At 34.0% G+C, this 22,501-nt stretch overlaps 1 protein-coding gene across 1 annotated transcript in view; it reads left to right on the top strand.

The window, feature by feature from the left end:
• Positions 1-933: 933 nt before the first annotated feature.
• Positions 934-22,501, top strand: part of LOC134846152 (aminopeptidase Q-like) — a gene marked incomplete at its 3' end in the record, with an annotated part of 68,611 nt that continues 47,043 nt past the window's right edge. Inside the window, 2 exon segments of the mRNA XM_063863390.1 lie at positions 934-1,279; positions 5,735-7,055. Of these exon segments, the coding sequence (XP_063719460.1) occupies positions 6,144-7,055 (912 nt within the window).

The raw sequence follows: 22,501 nt of genomic DNA, 5'->3' as shown, positions 1-22,501 counted from the left end.
AATCAAGCAAAAACTTTTTTAGCCATTTTATTAAAATATTCTGAAAGAAAACATTGGGCTTTCAAATTTTGACGAAAACATTTTCTGAAAACTTTTCTTATTGTTTTTGTGTTGTGCATTAGAGGTAAGCTAAATTTCATATGGGGCCTGTTTTTAGAAAAAAAACTTTGTTGTCGTTTTGAATAAAGAAAAGCTTCTCTTTATTTTTCCTTACTGAAATGAAAAACGCTGAATTCAAAACATATAGGTCAAAACAACTAAATTGTTTTCTCAATTTTTAATTCAACAACGAAACAAAGTTAATGGAGTTCGAAAAAATTAAAAAATTAACAGCAATTATCAGAAAAAAAAACTTAATTTTCTGTTTCCCTCTTTTTGTGAAGTTTTTCACCAATGCTTGTTATCTTCCCCAATTGACGAATTTAAGCGTCCATATATGGAATTTTGATATTAATTTGAAAAGAGACGGGAGGTTAAACTGATTTTGACTTCATTTTTTTATCAGCATTGTCTTCATTTTCCCTTTAATTGGAAAGAAATTTATAATTGGATGGTTCCCAATTTGTTTTTATCAATCAAAAAACCAAAATAAAACTTTCTGTAGCCTCGTTTTGAATAAACTCGGATGTCTAATTTATTTGTTCTTCAGTAATAATTTTTAGTTAACAATAAAAAGGTGTGAAAAGGCTAGAATTGATTGTTTTCATTAAAGATTCGGGCAGTAGTTTGCATGTATAATTCTTTAGTTCTACACACTTTTTCAATACCCGATGCCATAAGGGTTTTAAATTTTATTTCTATTCTTTCAACCACTGAAGAAACTACAACATCGCCATGGTTTTTTCTATCGAATCAGAAAATGGCAAATTATAACAAATCCAGAAATTGTACCATCTTCAATGATGTAAATCCATGTCGTTATTGGAGTAAATAGCAATTTTTCTTCCAATTTTTCAGGTCAAAGAGCCGCCGATCTTCTTATAACACACGGCTAATTACACATCTATTGTAATATCTTCAAAACCAGTCGTCCGATTTGAGAGTTGAGAAAAATTGTAGGAATTGGAAAAGGCTTCTAGGCGCCAAATTACAGCAGACTGGAAGACTGCTTCTTTTGATTTTTCAAATTCTTACATCATTTCACGCTTTTACATCTGGCCCTTATTTCACCTTTGTCCCCGCACTTAGACAGAAACAAAGCGCGGCAAAGGAAAAGAGAGCGAGAGAGCGAGAGGAGAATTGGTGCTCTATTGGTGGTCTATACTACTATATGCCTCAAGTTGGTTCCACAATTTTATCTTTAACACCACTTTGCCTGGTATTTTTGCACCGTTTACCATCAAAGAAAGTGGGAAAGCTTTGAAACAAACTACTCACAAACCTCTCTTGATTTCAAGTATCGCTTATTAACGAATATTGTTTGTTTTATTGTCACTTTTTGTCTTTATCAAAAACAGGTATGTTAACATTAACTCCTTTTAGCCCAATTTGATGAGCATTTCTCTGATTTTTTTTGTTGTTTTGGCCGAAAAAGGAATGTTTTTTCTTAATGAATGTTTAAAATTTGTCGACCATGACTGAATGATTAAGATTGAAAAGTCAATGCATCCTTTTCAGCACATTATAAATAACATTAGGAAATGCACAACATAATATTAGAAAATACATGGAAAAATTATTTTTTAAAAAGAATTGTTTGATTTTTCTCGGCACGGCAAAAAATTAGATGTTGAAAACTGCCCAAAGAGTAATTAACTAATGAGTAAAAAGCGCTAATTTCTAAATGAAATTCTAGTAAAAACCACGTTTCCTGTGAAAAACTTCTGGCGCAACAGTATTTAAGATCCATACAAGAGGCACAAAAGAGTTAAGTTTTCCTTACAGTTTTTTCAATTCAATCTCGTTTTCTCCGATTATTTTTGAGATTTTCTGGGCGGCTCTAAGAATTTGTATGTTTTTTTTTGAGTACCAATAAAATTTACACCTCTACACAGTTTTGACTCTCAAAAAAACATGCCAATATATTAGATTATAATCGAACAGAAAATAGTTTCAGCTAATCAAAGAAAATTTGCTAGTTTGAAAAGTAACCAAAAGTCGTTCATTGACAAGATATACCAGAACTATGTTTTCTAATTTGCTAATTCAAAATAAACAAAACTTAACTTAAGTTATCCTGGATATCATTTTTAAAAACCAAGATGAGGAAGTGTGATGACGGCATGAAGTCTTTTTTTTTCACTAACTCTCTTGCATGCTTTCGAATCAGTTTTCTGAAGTTTATAAAAATCGAGACTCAAACCAAAAAATTAACTAAATATTGTTTGATTTTTTATGTTGCACGGGTTGCTACAGAATAATATCGTCAAAAACAGTTTTTATAAAATCCGCAAAATGTCAAAACTACGGTAAAAATTCAATTAAGATTTTTTGAAATATTTTGTTTTCAGGAGGGAGCGGGAGAGGGAGGTTTACCAAAAAAAAAAATACGCCTCCACCTCAGTAATAGTTTTGGACGAATTATGTAAACATTTTGGTCTCTTATATCGGAGAAAATGACTTTCTGAGTCAGAGGAACTACTACTAGTTTTTATTTAATTAATACCATAACAAAAAACTTGAAATTTTGAGTAAATTTAGTCGACTTATCAATAAAAAAGTCTTCTGGCTTAGAAAAAAACGGTTGAACTCAAACTCAATCAGAAACATAGCATAATTTTAGGATGAGCCTAACATATTTAAATATAATGCAGCTATAAATTTCAGCCATATCCATCGTTTCTTAAGAAGCTCAATATAGTTTAAGAACACAGATGAGGAATTCTGATACAAGTTTGCTCCAAATGAAATGATTTCCGGCCAACTATCATTCAAGCTTTTATATCAATTTTTAATTACCGCAAAGAAACGTGCCTTTTTGAAGTACAAGTGTGCTATTTAGTTCAATTTGAGCATAACAAATTGCTGTTTTGGTTTCGATACTTGTTAATTATTTTTTTGACTAATGGTTTCATTACCATTTCTGCTTTACAAATAAAAAAAAGATTAATCCAAAAGTGTACATCATCATACTTAAGTGTAATGGTTATCTTATTCAAAACGGGGAACAATAAACGCCTCAAAAGCATCAATCGTAGCAAAAAGAAGTTTGAATACTGAATTGAAACAAAACTGCTTGTATCAACGCGAAGCCATGAATGTTTTGACTGCTTTTTAAATTACCACTGAAAAGGCTTTAATATAATATATCAATCGACCCATTCCCAGAATTATTTGTAGTAACTTATTTTGCGTGGAAATAAGAAAGTAAAAGAAAAAATCAAAAAAAAAACTAAAACACACCCGAATACAAAGTTCCTCGCCATTTTAGTAAATTCGTCGGTATGCTAGCATTAGGTCGTCGGAAGAACTTTGTATCCGGTTTTCACTCAAATCAAGTACCCCTAAAACATTAAATAGTTTCTTTTTGTTCCGACTTTCGATACGAAAGTAACGGAATATTTGTGCTCGGGGTGGGTTTTTTTTTTTCTTCAGACAAATTTCGACTTTTTATCTAGCCATTTTTGACGGAATTTTTTTATATCATTCGAAAGGTATTGTTCTCCTGAGCTTAAATTTGAAAAGATATTCCACCTCTGATCATTTTTCGTGAAGTTACGAGGGTTTAAAGATTGCCATTTTGGCCAATTTGGGACAATTAACGCGCGATATATTTTGCGCTATTAACGCGTAAGCGGAGAGTTAATCCGTCCTAGAAATTGTTCCAAATTGGTTAAAAGAAGCTTATTTGCCATAAATGGTTTGTTACAAGGAGCGAAATCTATCTTTTTGTACTTTATATGGCGTGTGGGGGGATGATTTTCATTTAAAAAAATTCACATTTTAGAAAAAAAAATTCTTTTGTTTTATTTCATTGAATTTTTTAATGTTATTACTGCTCCATAAACCTTAAAAGGCAGTCGGAACACTCAGGGCTTTGCCCTGATTGATACGAGCAGTCTTGTTTGCTTTTAGGGGAGAAGTGTTTTAAAGATTGCAGAAAGCATCTCTAATTACCTTTTCGAATATTAATGTAAAGTTTAAAATTATTTCTTGCTTTCAGGCTGAGATGGTCTTTGCCAATTTTCTCAATCGTTCTTTTTGACACCTTATCAAATTAGATATAAGAAATGAAGTCACCGAAAGAGACTTCATTTAATAAAACTACATAGTAAATAGTTTCGAATTGCTCAAAGTTCCTCAAAAAGTTAAATTAGGTAAATATATCGGCTCAGTGGTTACCGGCCATCGATTAATCCTTTCAGGCATCCTTTTATGACTGGCCGGTCTATAAATAATTAAAAGTATAAGTATTGAGAATAATCACGCACATGGAAATACATTTTCCGGTCAAAACTCCTTTTAAAATTGCTCAGGAGAGCCAGTATCTCAAAAATAGCTTGCATTTTTGACGGTTTTTTGATCGTCTTTGGTGTCTGTTATAGATCGAGCAGATTTCTAGCTTAAATCACATCTCGATCCGTGTGTGTTGCTTGAATGTCAGGCAGCATTCGGAAGTTTGGAAAAGTATGGAAAGTTGCATGTAGCAATATTCTTAAATATTCAACAATGGTTCGCCGCGGTGGATGGCCAACCTCCTTAAAGATTCTTGCAAAAAAAGCATCATTTTTCAAATGTCCTGCAAAATATGCATCCTCTGCAAGATCTTGACAGATAACTCTCACTTACAAGAAGACTATCATATTGACTAAGGCCCTCTTACTCTTAAGTTATTATTATACCTATCATGCATATGTGATTTTACACTAACTTCAAGTGCAATTCATGTTAATTATTATCTCAAACAATCAATAGATCCTCGTCGCCCAAGCTTCGATTTTTTTTTGCTGGCAGAATTGACGGTCTCGATGATTTTATCAATAAGGTATCATAAGATTTGTAAACTGATTTTTTTTCAGGACAGAACTCGCTATAAAGCACATTTTTTGCCTTCAACAGAACCGCCATACCTAATTCTGTTTTAATGAATTTATGACTTCCAAGCATAAAAGCGTCTTCGTCTTTTACATGTATTACGTGCGAGAATTGCTTCGTGTGTTGGTGCAGTCGATGAACAAACCGGACAAAGTTAACATAACCCCCCCCCCCCCCCCCAAGCAGTTTGGGGGGAGGTAGTTACCTTGGTTCTCAATTAGGTTTTTCAGCCAACCAAAGTCGAGGATTTTACATGTAGCTCTTAGCAAATTTAATCGAATTAAATGCTGGGTGGAAGATCTTAACTTGGTCTATCTGGGCTGGGGGGAGGAAGTTGACTTGATCCAACAAACCTCTTACCCTGTTGTTGTAAAATGGATTAATTTATGATAAACAACCTCCGTTTAGCCTCTCATTTCCTAATTTAGCTCCTAATTGAATGTAACGCGACTGAAGCACTTTATACTCTTATAACTAGGGATAGTATTTACCTTCCGTTTTTCTATTTTTTGCTGTTTTGTAAGTCTATATCTAAGTTGACATTTGAAAAAAGAAAATAGTGGTGGAAAAACTGTTAGAATAGTGTAAGCAAAGCGGAGTATTATTGGCTCTGTGTCGAATATTAAATTTAGATTCATTAAAAGAATATTTGTCAGTTTTTCGTTAATCTACCCACCTGCTCTAGTGAGCTTTTGTGCCCATTGAGCGAATAAACAACTCACAATCAAATCAAATCTGTTTATCTTATTCTCTGTTTTAGTTCCGATTGTTTGTGCTTAAGAATTCATCTTCCCGCCTTATATTGATGTTCAGGAAACTGAAAAACACAACAAAGGGAATCCAATCAATTTCAATGCCTGATGCTCATCCTCCATTTGGTTGCTTCACATGCCTCGAATTGTAGCGCAAGATTTATGGCATCAATGATCTTTTTTTTTCAAAGTTTGAACTTACTGTTTCAAAAACAAACAAGACATTTGAAAGATTTATTAGCGTCTCTTGGCTATAAATTTTACTAGTTCCTATTGATGCGAAAATGCTTTTAACAAAATAGCTTGACGGGTTATCTTTGTTTCATGAAATTAATTTTGCAAAGATCGTTTATTTTCCAGTTTTCCTTTATTTATCGACTTTTAAAAATCTTTTTGAAGAATTTGTAACCAATTCATATGAACTCCCATAACCGGACCTATATACCACAGTACGAACAGTCGTTCCCGGTTGGAAACTCGCTCGTGCCCGCTCGTCGTTGCAACAGTCCCGAAGAAGACTATATCAGTCGAGCGGTAAGCAAATACCGCGCCACCTCACTCGGCCGGGAGTCGTCAACTTCCGACGAGCGAGCGGGTAGTCCCGGGTACGAGAACTGCTCGGGACACTATATTGGGTTCAGTCGGAAGAAAGGTTCGTTTGAACTAAAACCTGTGCAGATTTCTTCAAACGGGCACAAAAGTAAAATTTCATTAGAAGAAACTCAAATTTTTATCGAAGACCAAGGCAGCGACCATTCTGGTTTCAGTTTGAATAAAAAATTAGCTAATGGCAACGGAGTTGGTGGAAGCTATAACACAGTAAATGGGTTCGACAAATCAAAATATATCAACGCCGATAAGACGAAAAGCTTTGATCACATGACACTATCATCGACTGACGAATATTTCATGACCTTGGATCAAAACAGGTTCAACAACCTATCAAATGGCGAATCACATAGCCAGTTAAACAGATGTCGCGTGTTCAGCTTCATTACCATCTGCTTTGCGACAATTCTGCTCATTTGTACCAGTATTATCCTCTTTAGCTTTACCAATATCTTTACATGCAATAGTCGCTTCTTATGCTGGACTGAAGCTGAAACGACGCCTAGCCAAAAGCCCCACAGTTCGGCCAGCAGTCGTCTTCTGCCAAATGATACATCTGACCCCTGGAATGAACCCAGGTTGCCCTCTGACATAATCCCACTTCATTATGACCTTCTATTGAACATAGACGACAAGCGAGAGATGTTTTATGGCAATGTTTCCATAGAGTTTACAGCCAAAGTGTTCACGAAGTACATCATTCTCCACGCTTCTCCAAAGGTCAGTAGTTGAGTTTAAAGTTTGTCCGGCAACTGTTCTGGATCTATATAAAAACAAACCCTTCCACAGTTAAAGAGGTGCAATTGTTGCTAATTTCAATACTCCTCCATGTGCAGCCTCTGTGTGAATAGCCTGGCCTTCCTATGTATTTATTTGATTATGGTTTTTTATGGCCTCACGGTTATTTTTATGGCCTAAAATCTTCCTACTACAATTTACCGACCTTTTCAGACCAAATTAATTCATCCTTTTGCCCGTGCATGCCCTCGGTCTATTTGTGTTTTGGTAACTATATTTTATTTATGATCATAACCAAAAAATTAATTTCTGTTTTAATAGAAATTGAAATTCAAGGAAAAGTAAGGCAACATCCTACGATATGCTCATAAAACACAAAGCCCGCAGAACAAATTTTGGTTTTGATAACTATTCCACCCTATAGCAAAGGAGGAAGTTTGCAGTTTGTTACTAGGTATAAAATTCGTGTATGCGTGTATGTTGAAGCGTCAATATTTATAGGGCTGGCCGAATTTTTTTTACAGCATTTGATAGGGATTGGAGGAGAGGGGGTTAGTTTTTAACAAGATCTCAGTTTTTGAACATTTTGGTGCCAATTAATCTGAAATAGCAAATTATAAGTTATCGAATACAGGCCGAATACGGCTCTCTTCCTTTTCTGAGAAGCTCCGGTCTAAATTTGACAACTACCATCCTTTAAATTGACAGACATACTTTCCGTTTCAATTAGCAAGCTTAGAAGTCCATTTCCAACTATCCAAGATATAGAAGAGAGGCAATGTGTACAGTTGGTGCTTCTGATGAGGATGAAAAATTATGGCATAGAAGCCGTACTAACGGTTTAAGTGCAACTTTGAAGAGGAAAGAAATACCCAACTTGGTCTGCTTAGTTTTTCTTGATTTGTTGGTCGCGCAAAGTTGGGCTGAAATTTGATTTAATTGAAAGTTGAGACTTCAGACCTAAAATGAAGTTCGAAAACAATCGGGCTTAAATTCAATAAAGCTAAATTTGGCTGTAGGTATCAGTTCCCCCAGAAACAATTAATCCAAAGTTTGGGCATAGACTTTTGCAAATGGAGGGGATTGTTGAATCCGCAAAATTTTTGTTGTTAGACGAAAGTTTATGTTTATCCGATTGCTTCACCGTGATGGCATGAAAGTTTGCGGGGAGCGCGTACCAAAGTAGTTACCTTATATTTTGGTGAATGATACCGCTTTTGTGAAAAAGAGTCTTTGACTGCAAAATCTGATGTCAATAGACGCCCTTCGTTAGGGATTTGACCCCCTTCCGACCCAAAGGGTCCCACCTTTGGTACTTTTTAAGAATACCATTTCAGGCTGACCAACTCTTAAGTTTTTCTTTAGGTACATTCGGCGCCAATATATACTAATATTGAGGGAGAACACGCGCCAAAAAACGCAGTTTTTTAGTCAAAACTTTCCAAAAAGTTTCAAAAGTCTGCCTGCGGCGCAAAAAAAGAGTGCTCAAAAACTCTATTTGTTTGGCCAAAAAAGGCTCAATTTTCCGATCGGCGCCTGATTCACATGGTCAGTTGCGATACATTCACCGCAAAATTTAGCTTTTTGTTCCGACCATTGTTGAAACTGGGGAGGAATTTTGTCTGCGGGTAGATTTTAAATGTTTTTTTTGTTCTTCACGCAAAATGGGGAACCACAATTAATCATCGGAATGGTCGGGTGATTAAAGCATTAATTCGTAAATATAAACTTTCAAAAAATGGTACTAGTGTCCACAAAAAAATCTGTGAGAAAAGTTTGAGTTTAAGTTAAATTTCGAGCAAGTTAGAGCGATTGAGTATTGTTCGTTGCATGGAAAATTGTTTATTTAGGCTAACAAACGTTTTTTTCTACTAACAATAAACTATTTTTAATAATTTGTTTAGCGGTTTCTTTGCAATGAAAATTTCCTAATTAATTACCAAAATGCTTTGCAAAAACAATAGAAAGAAAAGAAAAAAAACTATTATTTTTTGAAGTATTCTTTCTATTTTTTTTTTGTTATTCAGTTCTAGAAAACAAATGTTGTCAGTTGTGCCTAATTCACCAATTTTTTATGTCTTGAATGCTTTTTTCATCACATCACGCTCAAAAAATGACACTAATTTGAAAAAGAAAAAACTTATGTATTTTGTTTTTTTTTATGAAGTGGTTGGAACATTCTGTGCTACTTGCCCAGCAACCGACATCTTTTGTTACTATGTTATTATCAATACAAGATGTTCAAAACTGTTTTTATAAAACAATCCCGCTACTGGAGAGAAACATCATTCATACTGTAGAGTTATGAGGCGTCGTTTCTTTCACATTAACTCAGGTTCTCAAAACAAGCTTGAGTAGATCAAGAGTGGTATCATAACGACATGATTTCAGTTTCGAATACTCTCACCAAAAATATTTCAAATGATTGGCTAATAATAAAAATTTTGACGATGAAATAATTAGTTCCTATTTTTCTTCCGACCACTGAAAGTGGGGAAAAGTTTTGTATTCGGATGTGTTTTAGTTTTCTTATAATTTTTCGTTTTCCACTCAAAGTCCGGCGCCATAACAAGTCGTCGGAAGGGGCTGAGTGGTATACCAAATAAAAGCCCGTGCAGTCATGATTTGAACTCATTAAAAAAATTTCATAAAATCTCCGCTTTAGAGAAGACCGGTTTAAAATTTTTGATTTTTGATCTATTTTTGAGCAAACCAATTGAGTGAGCAATCTTATAATATGTTAATAAGAGGTGAAATTTCATTTTACTCTGAAAATTTCAGTTTTCAAAGCTTTTTTAAACTCTTTTTGAAAAAAAAAATATCTTGAAAAACCAAAACAAAATTCAGCAAAAAAATTTAGCAAAAAATATGTTTTTTTTTCGATGAAAAGGTTGTCAAATATGAAATTTTCTACTCGTATTATCAAAAACCATAATTTGTACGCTTTTTCCAGATTCGCTTATATCCAAACCAACAAAAAACGCTAAATTTTGCAAAAAAAAATTATTATTCGGAATTTTGTGAGCTATTTGCACAGCAACCGCCTATCCCTGTTATTTATTGCACTCATATAATTGGTTTTTATTATGCTTTGAAAGTGTGTGATTATTTTTCTAACTTTTTAAGAAAACAACAAAACAATTTGGCTTGTTTTCTTATTCAGCCAAATTTCGATTTTTCAGCTGACTGTTTTTGAAAAAAAAAAAATTGGATAAGCCATACAATTTCCCTTAAAAATTTAAATCAATTGTACATTTTTAAATGGAATAGCTACATAACTCTATTAATGACCAAAAATATTATTCATAATTTAATTTCGATAAATTTATAAGATTAATTAGGTCAATTTGTTTCGCCCTCAAAATTATTTTTGAAGGGGCTGTTAATTTAAGCCATCAAAGGGGAAAGGGGAAAGGTAAGGTTGATCAAAAAAACTGAGGCCAGTCATTTGGTTTTATCAAAACGATACTATACGCTAAAAACAAAAATTTTCAGCATGTGGGTAAAAAAGACACATGAAAACAAAAATTGTTCGTTTTTTGAGTATTTCATTTTTGGGACACAAACTCAGCCTTAAGTGGCCTTCCCATCATTCAAGATTTTGCCCTGATGATATAAAACGAGTAGTCTTGTTTTTCAATGATGAATTGGTTGAAAATTATGTGATGCATGCGTAGCCTTTTTTTGCTTTTCAATTTGAAATATTGAAAAGCAAAAAGCTAATTTCTTCCTCTTTTTCAAATTAGTGATACTCACGTCAATATTTCAATTCTTTTTCAGATATTCACGTCAAACTTATACATCCTCTATTTCAATTGAAAATTTCACACATAACAATAACGGGGTTTCAGGTGGGTTGATAAAGCAAAACTCTTACATTGAAAACTAGCGATACATTCAAAAGAAAGTTTCATTGAACAAGTTAAAAAATAATTCAATTTTTTCCTTGCATTGAATTTGTTTGTAAATACTTTTGTGTTTGCAGACAATTTTTTGTGCTTGGAAAATTAGGCGAAACACGAAATTCCGTAGGGGTTGAATTAGTACATCATTTTCAAGCCCTATCAGTCATAATTCAGATTAAATTTAGAATTGAAGTTTTTTTGGTGTCGATAAAAAGCGGAGTAAGAATGTTAGCCTTTTAGACGGAACTTATTTCTCATTCTCAGCCAGGTGAGCTGATAATTTATATAATGTTAAGCAAAGTGGTTTAAAATTAAATTTGATTCTTTAATTTTTTTTTATTTATATATTTTTACAGGCCATTGTGATTTCAGTTATTTGACTTTTACCTCTAAATGAAGAGAACGTTGTCTCGATAACTTACAACTATGATCTATTCTTTTTTCTTAATTAATTGCTGCATTTGGTTCGAATTTGGGGATATGGTTTCAAACGCCACCTGCGATTTGCCGCGCTTGACCAAGTAGAGGCTTTGTCCTTTTGTCAGCGCCGGTAGAGCGTGTAAACAATAATCTGTCATCTCTGCGTAGATTGCTTTGGAGGTAAGAATGGTCAAAAACCGGTGCAGTGATAGAATAGAAGGCGTTGTCAATCTGCAATCGATACTGGACTGATTCGATGTCTGGAAAATGCAAACCAGAAAATCAAAGAGTTAGGATCAAAGTAAAGCTCAAAAAGTAATATTAGAATCAGAGGCGTGCGATAATTGTATTTTTTGGGGGTTGTCTTTGAACGAAAAATGTGACCTTTTTCAACTCAACCAATTCATTTGTATTTCCTGTTACATAAAAAATTTAACGAGCAAATTTTGATCGCAAGAACTTTTTTATTGTTCCGACCAATTGAAATATGTGGAGGTACCACAAAATCAAGTACCTCAAATAATCATCGGAATGGACCAATTTATATACCATATTCAAGCCCTTTTATTGTGATTCGAACGATAATTTTTGAAAAATTTGCTTAGTGTTGAGAAAAATCGTTTTGAAATTTTTGGTTTTTGGTCTAACTTCGAGTTGAAAAATTTTGTCAAAATAAGGCGTACAGGCTTACAATTTAAGCCGCAAAAACTTAGTTTAACTCAAATAAAGTTAGTTTTTGAAATTTAAGCAGAAAAAAACTTAAGCCGTAAAAACTTAGTTTAATTCAAATAAAATAAGTTTTTGAATTTTTTAGCGACATTTTGGGAATCAAATCTTCGAAGATTCAAAAAAACTTTGCAAAAAATATTCTTACAATCATTTTTCTACAGACACAGTTTTCTATTGGACCTATTTAATTATGAATGTCAAACATATCTAATTTATATTTTTTGTTTCTATCACACCAAACAGAAAAAAAAACGAGAAGAAATTGAATTAAAAAATTTAAGACATGGTCGGATCATTCCGTGCTATTTGCACAGCAACCGGCTATCCTTGTTCTATTTTCCTTCGTCAGAATTTTCTAAACTGATTTTTTGTGTTCAATTTTGGATTTTTGTAGCCCACTTCCCCCGCAGTCAGTAGCGTACCGAGGAGGCGGGTGGAAGGGGCGACCACCCCCAGCCCCCCCTCCCGCCCTCAACTTTGTTATAACTTTGATATAACCTTTCATATAACTCAGAAATTTTTTCACAAAATAAGGTCCTTATACCATTTCGGGAGAGCTCGGAAAATCAAATTGGTCAACCTAAAAAAAAGAAAAAGGTCGCAAAATTTTCTGAAAAACGGCGCCCTTCCCTCCTAAAAAAATCTCTGCGCACGCCACTGCTCGAAGTCTTTACTTCACCCAATCTATAAACTTTGGATGTTTTCCATTATAGTCGCCCAAAAGCTCAAGTTTTTTGTTTGTAAAGAGCCTAGGGTTTTGCTTTATCATTGATTTTTTTCTTCCAGCGATCTAAATCTTTTTTGTTCAGCTTACTTGCGTATCATGAAAAGTTCTCAATTGATACTTGACAAATTTTTTCACAGCCTTACCACTCAGACTAAAAAAATCGTTTAAATTACAATTATAGTCGTACTTTTATCAAAATTTATTAATTATAACCGCCAAATTCAGATCTTTAAACAATTTCTAATCCAGTGACACTCTAATGAATTATAATTATTTATAAATGTTGTTGAAAATATCGCAAAATCGATTGTAATAGTTTACAATTCCATGTTCTATAAGTCTCTCCTAAAATAATTTTTATATTGGATTATAGTTTGGCTGTTTTGCTTGAAAAATGAAAAAAAAAAACTATTATATCTTAAAGCCCTTTTAGTGTGATTCGAACCATTTTTTTATTTTTTGAAAAACTTGCTTAGTGTTGAGAAAAATCGTTTCGAACTTTTTGGCTTTTGGTCTAATTTCGAGTTAAAAAGGTTTGTCAAAATAAGGCTTACAACTTGAGCCGCAAAAACTTAGTTTAACTCAAATAAAGTTAGGTTTTGAAATTTTTAGAACCCATTTTTAGAAACATTAATAAAAAATAAATTGAATACTCTAGAAAAAGAAATGTTTTAATCCAATTTTAATCGATTATAATCTGATAGTTAGGAGTTTTATAAAGAAAGGCCTCAAAATTTGCAAAGGTTGATTATCAATTCTCTATCTAAGTGCGGGCTCAATTAATTTCAGTGCTCCGAAAGTTTGCAGTAAAATCGATTTCAGGGGATCTTGAATCAAACTGAAACCTTGAGTCAAACTAACCATCTGATGGAAATGCAATGCAAAGGAAACGTAGTTCTCCCTGGCTTCAAACTTTTTGCCGTTTTCTTCTTCTCTTCAATTAAACAAACAAATCCAAAAGAATCAAGGCTAACCGGTTTTTGTGCAAGTAACGCAGAACGGTCTGATTTTTTCTCAAATAAAACTTGTGATGAGAGAACTAATGGAACGCGTCGGTCGACAGTTAGCGAGCAAAAAAAGTTCGGCAATAGTGGTCATCCAAAATCAAAAAGCAAATAAAAAAGAAAATAAAACATTTATAAAGTGTTCTTTTTCACCGAATATTAGAAAAAAAACACATTTTATTGCTAAGGAGGAACTACATGAAGCTTCCTCAATTAGTTTTCCTGGAATAAAACTAAGTGGTTCAATAATCAAAGGAAAGTTTTTTCTCATCAAAATTACTAACTTGCTTTAGTCATTCCGACGGTTATTATCGAGAACTGATTTTGCATTAAAAAAAACAAACTCAATTTTATTCGTTCGTTATTAAACGAAACATTTATAAAAGTTAAACTAACTTTTCTTAAAACTAACCAGTTTTTTTGTCAATTTTTTAATGTCATTCGAATCAAAACAGAAAGAGCTTTACGATACGATAATATGGTGCTCGACCTTGTTCAATCATTGTTTATGGTACCTGACTTTCAATGGTCGGAACAATAAACCATGACTTGCTTACAGTGGATATTTGTGTGTCAAAAGAAAATGATTTCTTTGGGTGCAATCAGTTAGGAGGGATAGAGTAGCAAACTATTCTACTGATGTACACATACTAGAGATTTTAAATAAAGAAGAGGATGGTGCCAAAAATCCGCAGATCAAAAACTTGAAGCCATCCAAATATCACTTTTGTAAACTGATGATTACAAACTTCACCTTGCACGGAACAGCACTTCTAAATTTCAGTCTTCTACCCGCCCGTCTGAAGTTTTTTCAAATCAAAGATAGGTTGTCCGAGATCTCTTGAAACCACCAAAAAATTAATTAATTCCGGTTTGATTTTTTAATTAGTTTTAGCTCAATAATTGCGTTTTTTCGACGCAAGGGTTTCCAGGTAGCCAAGAGGGCTTATGTGACTCCCCCTACTAGCTGGATTGCTTTTGTCAAGGATTCTGATTAAGTTTAAACTAATTCATTTCATTTTATACGTTTTTTGCTACTATCTCTTGGTATTATTAGGATCTAAAATAAACGGCTTCATTTCAAAGACAGAAACTGAAGTCATGATTTTTCAGTTCCAATTGTAGACGTTACGTTGACTTCAAGCGGAAAATCGAGAATTAGCTACTTCTTCGTCCACTTGAAACTAGGCGTATCCAGTTTCGGATGTGGAAATTGCTTTTCGGTCGAATAGCCGTTTCATTTTGTAATCCAAAACCGTCAACCTCTTAAAATAGAGAGTATGGTTTTTGGTGAACATTATTATTTTGTATTAAAAAATGAAGGAAATTGTATTAAAAAGTGATAGTATAGGATGTATGATGAATTGAGAAATTAGGCAAAGAGGCAAAGAGTGATAGGATATTAAAAGTTTAGACATTTGATACGACCTAATTAGCCCCAGAGTAGGTGAATGGCTCTGCTGTCACTAGAAGGGAGACAAATAGGCATCCTTATACCACTGTCCTCCTCCCCCCCCCCCCCCCCCCCCCCCCAGAGCACACTTAGCATACACACCGGGGGAGTGCGGTCAAAAAGCAGACATGTCATAAAGTAGACAAGCCGCTTTGGTGTCTCTATGGTGAATTGTAACGAATCCGTCCTCCCCTATACAGAAAGAATTGAACTGTTAAGCAAATACGAGTTTTGTATTTTGTAAGTAATTAACCCCCTTTTTCAAAAGGAGAGGAAATAGTTAACAAGTTCTGAAAACAAACCACGAAAGAAACAATTAATGATTATTCTTACGTACGTTTGTTTTCTTCCCTCGATTCTGATTGGTTAATGGTAATTGTCTACTTTTTGTCTACTTTATGACCTGTCTACTTTTTGCTACCTAACCTACATCAGGCTATTCTAACTTCATTAAATAGATATTAATCCTCGTCTATCAGATATTCTGCCTTATGTCAATATATAACCAGGGCAATTTTCAACCTGTCACACATTTTTTTTATTGTGCTGCATGCAAGTTTCTTGTTGCAAATGACAACTTGGAGGTATTTTGGGCAACCAAATGCACAAAATAATTTCTTCAATTACTTCAAAGCCAATTTCACTTTTCATAATTTCTCAAAAATACTAAAAATTGAAGCCTAAAATAGACTACTGTTTGTATCAATGTAGATATAACAAATGCTTGAAACTATGAAAATAAAGATGTTCATCTCATATTTCATTGAAAACATTATACCATGAAACTTTTTTAGGGATAGTCAAAATTAATCCTTGTCATGGAAAAGAAACGAAAAAAAAAACTTTAAAAGAAGACATCCATTTTATTTCAATTAATCAAATCAAAATAATGTATTTAATTTCCTTATCTGGTAATAAGGTCCGAATCTAGGATTTTTTGAGGTAGAGGAGGCGGGTTTTCAGAAAAACGTTGAACTTGGTCGAACTTTTCTTCAGGTGGATCAGTTTGTCTTTCCGAGCTGCCTAGATACGCTATAGATACTCTAATTTGTGAAAATTTAAATTTTTTCATCTTTTCGAAATAAGCAGGACAAAAAAAAAACGTTTTAAAGCACTTTCTAGAAGTTTTTGACCAAAATAGCTATATATTTTTTGCACAAATCCCCCCCCCCCCCCAAAAAAAAACTTAGTATATATTGGCGCTGAAGGCTCCAGAGCGTTACCCAGATTAGAAATCTCCATGAAAAAATACCACCTTCGTATCTGCTCAAAGTTCGGCCTTGGAAGCAGAAGTCGGCTTAAGAAAAGAGTGATTGCATTGGTACTAACCAAATCAAACAAAGCCATCAGCATATTGCTCTCAGCATTTATACATCGAATATTACAAAATTGCAAAATTGAGAAATTTGGACAGAACAAGCAAAAAGACCCCAAAAAGACGCAGAAGCTATCAAAGTTATGCTAGTCTATACATTTTCACGTTTTCAAACCTTTATACTAGTCGAGCTTTATGCTAGTCGAGCAATCACTAGTAATTTGTTAAGAAAACGCCAAATCGCAAAAACATACATCTTCCTTAAAGCTTGAACAAAAGTTTTGCTTTCCTTTAATAAAAATTAATATAAAGAATTGGCGGCAAATATCAAAGGCTTTGATGAAGCAGCTTTTTTCTTTTTTGATGCAAAACATGTATACAAATGAAAAATAAATGAAAAACATTCTAGCTGAAAATTTAAATAATTTTTTCTAAAAGTTTTTGATATCCTTTATAGCTATTGCTCATATTCAAGTTATTAGTCGAGATTGAGACAAGTTAGACAGTTTTCAGTTACACTGAGATCCTGCAACATCTGCTAATTAACCCATAATTGTGTGGGGGAGCAAGCCTCAATCTAAATGAAATATACCAAACATCGACTGAACATTTTATTTTTTGCTTTTCATCCAGTGCATTGCAAATATAATTAGAATCGTATATCTAGCTTAACATCTAGATCTTTCAAAGTTTTGCACCTATGGATTCTCCTGCAAGTTTTTAAAAAATATTAGGCTTCATGACAAAATCAAAGTTGAGAATAATTTGTTGAGAATTTTGGGATTATTAATATTAACGGAGATTTAATTGGTGATTGCGATGGAACATGTGATTTTTTTTTCGTGGCAGTTCTTTGTGTTGTCGGTAATTAACGCCCACTTACTTTCCGCAAATTAGCCTGTGCAATTTAAAACACGGAAGCCGTACGGGCTGGAAATTTTAATATTAACGGAGGTTGAATTGGTGATTGCGGTGGAACTTGTGATTTCCTTTCGTAGTAGTTCTTTGTGTTGTCGGTAACCAACTCCCACTTACTTTTCAAAAATTAGCCTGTGTAATTTAAAACACAGAAGTCGTACGGGCTGGAATATTTATTATTAACGGAGATTTAATTGGTGGATTGCGGTACAATAACCAAGCTTTATCAAGTCATAATTTATGACTGTTTGCTCATGTATTATTCGGTTCATAGTAAGACGGATTGATCTGTAATTTGACTGCATATTCATGGTGTTTAAACCAAACACTCAGGTTTCACAGAATTGTGCCAATGTAAATACGATTGACGACGCTTGTGATGACATAACAAAAACAATACTTGCCCATTTTCTTGAACTGATTTTAAGAAAAGATCTTGCAAGTGAATTGTTTTTGTAGACATAAAATTGCTAGAGTTTCTAATACCCCTTTTATCGGTCAGATCAAATTATGACTATTTTTTATTGTTCCGACTTTCGATACGAAAGTAACGGAATATTTGTGCTCGGGGTGGGTTTTTTTTTTCTTCAGACAAATTTCGACTTTGTAATTAGCCAATTTTGGAAAAACTTTTTTACATCATTCAAAAGGTATTATTGTCCTGAGCTTAGGTTTTTTTTGTAAATTAATGGGGGTTTAAAGATGGCCACTTTGGTCAACTTGGGACAATTAACGCTCGATACATTTCGCGCTATTTACGCGTAAGCGGAGATTTATTCCGTCTTAGAAATCGTCTCAAATGGGTTGAAAGAAGCTTCTTTGCCATATTTTTTTTTGTTTTTTTGTTTCTAGGAGCGAAATCTATCACTTTGTACTTAATATGGTTTGTGGGTGGATGATTTTTACAAAAAAAATCTCAAGTTTTATTTTAAAGATTTTTTTTTTTTAGTTATTTTATATCATTATTGCTCCATAGACCTTAAAAGGCAGTCGGAACATTCAGTGCTCCGCCCTGATACGAGCAGGTCGTTACAATCTTGTATACTTTTATATACTTTTAGGTTTTTAGTACCTCAAACGGATCTCGTTACTAGATATAAAATTTTCAAATGCTTAACCGTTGAATTACTTCGCTACCATAGGGGGGATAGTTAAATAGATCCCCTCAAACTAATGCGATAGATTTTTGGCGTTGTTTTTCGACCACGTTTTCTTTTCAACCATCAAATAGTTTATTTCTATATCTAGTTGTTTGTGCTTGATTTCTGAAACCATGATCAGAGGAGCTGGCTTTTTGTCAAAAGCATCAAGCGAAAATATCAAAAGAACTTCTGTATTTTCAGCAGTTGATTGAGCATTTCAGATCGTCATTGCATTCAGCAAACTGATAATTATAAAATATTCATTAACGATGGACAAAAAAAGACATCAAAAATTACACTGAGGTAGATACTGACGCGATCAGATACAATTTCACGCACTTTTTTTCCTTCAAAAAAAACAAAATCAATTGAATTCAAATTAGCCTCGCTTTTGATTTTTGATAGCTTTTTATTGCCGTGAGGCGCTGAATAGATTTGCCTTGACCGATTGTTTTTATTGCCAACAGTTCTTAAGTAAACGTCAGAGCCTTAAAGACGCATTTGATTCGTTTCATATTATTTGGTTAGCCTTTTCAACCAAAATTTGACAACTTGATTGACATTGGAAAGTCAAATCTGTTCGTTACAATAATCAAAATTTAGAGTCTCTGTGTTGCGAAAAAGAACGATTATGCGAAGATGGTATTTAATTTTTTCTATAAAAATTTGATTGTCGCGTACTTTTTGTTTTTGACTTAAGTATTTGCTCTTGAAACTTGGAATCTAAGTTTAATAGGAAATGCGGCTTCTTTTCAGATCAGTCTTTGTGAAATCGGAAAAGTCGGAGCCTGGTCGGCTGCAAACCAAACAAAAACGAAGACTGGCTTTTGTTCCGTTTTGACAAAATATTCAAGCCAGAGGGATTTTGGAGTAATTAATTGAGGAATAGATCCGGACACTAGTCCTTTAACGCAACTATGTCTATTGTAAAAATGACATGCATTTTCAAATTATTTTTCCTTTTCACTAATCCCCACCCCGTGTGCTTGAGAAAACCGTGCTTTCAACAATTACAAAGGAAATCAGCTCTCAAATTAATGCTTAATTCAAGTTTCGAATTGTGAGAAGTATCATTTTTTAATTTGCTCCCTGCGCACCAGTGCGATTGAAATGGAGACGCAGCAGAGAAAAATCATTAAATTTTCGCAGACATCAATTGAAAACTCGATCAATATTGATCAGCTGAAGTAACTTTGAAGAGAAGTGAACAAAATTTGAGACTTGTTAAGTGGCCCAGACAGTGAATGTTTTGAGCGACACGAATTCCCGAGTAAAGTGGTGACGGTGGAAGTGGCGTGCAAGGTGCAATGGGGGGGGGGGGGGGGGGAGGGGGTATAGGGGTTGGTTATGTTTTCAATCGATATTTCCCCCTCTTCTCTCATCTTAAGACTCTCACCTTCCTGTTTTCAATTAGCACCTCTCATATGTCCTTTTACCTGCGGAGAAGTTGTCTAATTTATATGCAAAGTAAAATCAATTCACTTTTGGGCGCCTTCACTGGGCTTAGGCAGGCATGAAGAGAAAGTGTGTTCAAAGTATAAACAAGTTGTCACCTCCTACCCATTTTTACCGTCGGGTCATATGCTACGACTGTCCACTTAAGTGTTTGCATATGGAAAAATTTGGACGCATATGGAAAAATTTTATCTTACTAATTAAATCAGATTGAAATAAGTGACACCCAGAATTGCTAATTTCACCAAAATGCCATTTATTATGACAAGAATACGAAAAAAAAAGTTGTGCGATGATTTTGGGCATATTTTTGTGAAAGAACAGTTTTTCGAGAAAATGTTGAACGTCTTTGGCCACTAAAAATGGCGCCAATCATTTTTTTCAATTGTTTAGCCAAAACGGATGTAAATACAGGGCAAAATTGACAAGTGGGGAAAATTTGTAAGCCAGATGCTGCAACATTTGCATTGGGAACATGTAATCTAATAATTTTTTGATGTTTTTTGAGGCCACTCGCGAAACAATAATTGAATCAGGCAGTCTTAAGTCAGGCAAAGTAGAGCATCGACCTTCGTTTTTTTTTCAAATGAGAATGTAAAAATCAGTTATTTGTTTTCATTGAATGGTGTTCTAAACAAAACATAGTCACAGGCGGAACTTTTACAGAAATTTCCTGACATCTTGACACAAAGGCGCGAACATTTCTCAAAACAGAAGGTTCAAAGGCACCATTAAATTGATTTCCGATCATTTTTGTGATGCGATTACTGCTCGTTGATGAAGTTACCTTCAAATGTGCACTAAATGTAAAGACACGTGCGTGAAATCAGTAGAGTCGCAAAAGGGGTGGGCAATATTTGCAAAAGTTTTTCACTTTTTTTTGTGTTTTTCTGCACCTATTTTTAATCATTTTAAGAAAATTTATCTACTCGGGAAAGGATCAGCGTACGAGCTGTTCGGCTCTTCCCGGATAACCGCTGTTGCATCCTGCTTAAAAATTACATTTTTTTGGCTGTTTTTCTGGTCTGGGTAATGTTGCCTCACTCTCCGGCGACGAGCACGGATCATGTTCACCGCCGCTCCCCTTGAATCACTGTCCCCTAAATTTTCTTATTCCTAGCGGCAACTTTGGCGCTACACGCTAATTTTGAGCAAGGTCAGCTGTGGATCAAAAACTGAAAAATTCACGCTGAAAGGTATAACTTGTATTATTGCAAATTTAAAAGTAATGTAATATATCAATATATCAATGTCAAATTCACTTCTTCTTGAAAACTGTGCTCCTAATATAGTTTGTTCATATTAGCGGCTAGAATAATTTAAAACATAATCTCCAAACGTTTCCACTGAGTCCAAGAAACCGCACAAAAAAGTTGTTTAAAAGTTGAATAAACTTGTTGTTTGTTTGAATTTGCATTATTTTGGAATCGCTTGATGTTTTTGAGTTATGTTGATTGTAAAAAAACTGGTTTTCTATTGATTTATAAGATTGGATCCTTCTCGTATGGACTTTTCTCGTACCTTTTAAAGACTTTTTTCAGGGGTGAGAACTGCTGAACTGCTATCTTTCGTGTATGATAATCTTTTCAAAAGTGCTGAAAATAATTGCGTCTAAATATCTGCGGTTCAAAAAATCATGAGAGAAAAATTTCATTTGTCGTTCATTTGGCGGAGTTTGAAAAATCAAAATTACTGGTTTACAATACAATTTATGAGGAGCCAAAATCAAAAGCCACAAGTTAGCAAAACGGGTTGAAATATTTGGTTAACCACCCCGCAAATTGACACAATGGAAAGAATTTTAAATAACTTCAGAAGAAAAACAGAAATTTCAAACTATTAAAATAGCTTGAAAAATTGGTTATTTCTTGAAAAAATTGTACCGACTTTTTGCAAAGAAACTGTGAGAGAAAACACGGCTTTTAACTGAAATGTCACTACAAAATTCTTGAAGTCGGAACTTTCATAGTTATAATCATACATATGGACCAAATATGCTCAATAAAATCATTGAACTTCAAATTTATATCAGGCCAGTCATTAGTGTACTCAAACTCTTGTGCTATCTGGTTTATCAATTTAGAGTTTTTAAAATCTAAAGTGGCGGAACATTTCTTGTTACTCCTGGAAAATCACTTGAAAACCTTATACCGTGTTACAGCGATTCAGCTGAGTTGGAAGCATTTTCATTTTATTGAGAAAAAAACACAAAACTGGCTCAAAACCTTTTAGTTCAAAAGTTATGAAAAACGTCTGATCTTTTTTGTGCATAACTCAAGGTCGTAAACAGGGACGGATCTAGGATTTTCTCGAAGGGGGTGCTGATTTTCAAAATTTTAACCAAAAAACTGCGTTTTTTC

Source organism: Symsagittifera roscoffensis, chromosome 1 (genome assembly GCF_963678635.1).
Source record: "Symsagittifera roscoffensis chromosome 1, txSymRosc1.1, whole genome shotgun sequence".
In the NCBI taxonomy this organism is placed as follows: domain Eukaryota; kingdom Metazoa; phylum Xenacoelomorpha; order Acoela; family Convolutidae; genus Symsagittifera; species Symsagittifera roscoffensis.
Note: the sequence above shows the minus strand (reverse complement) of the source record. Positions and strands in the feature narration are given on the sequence as shown.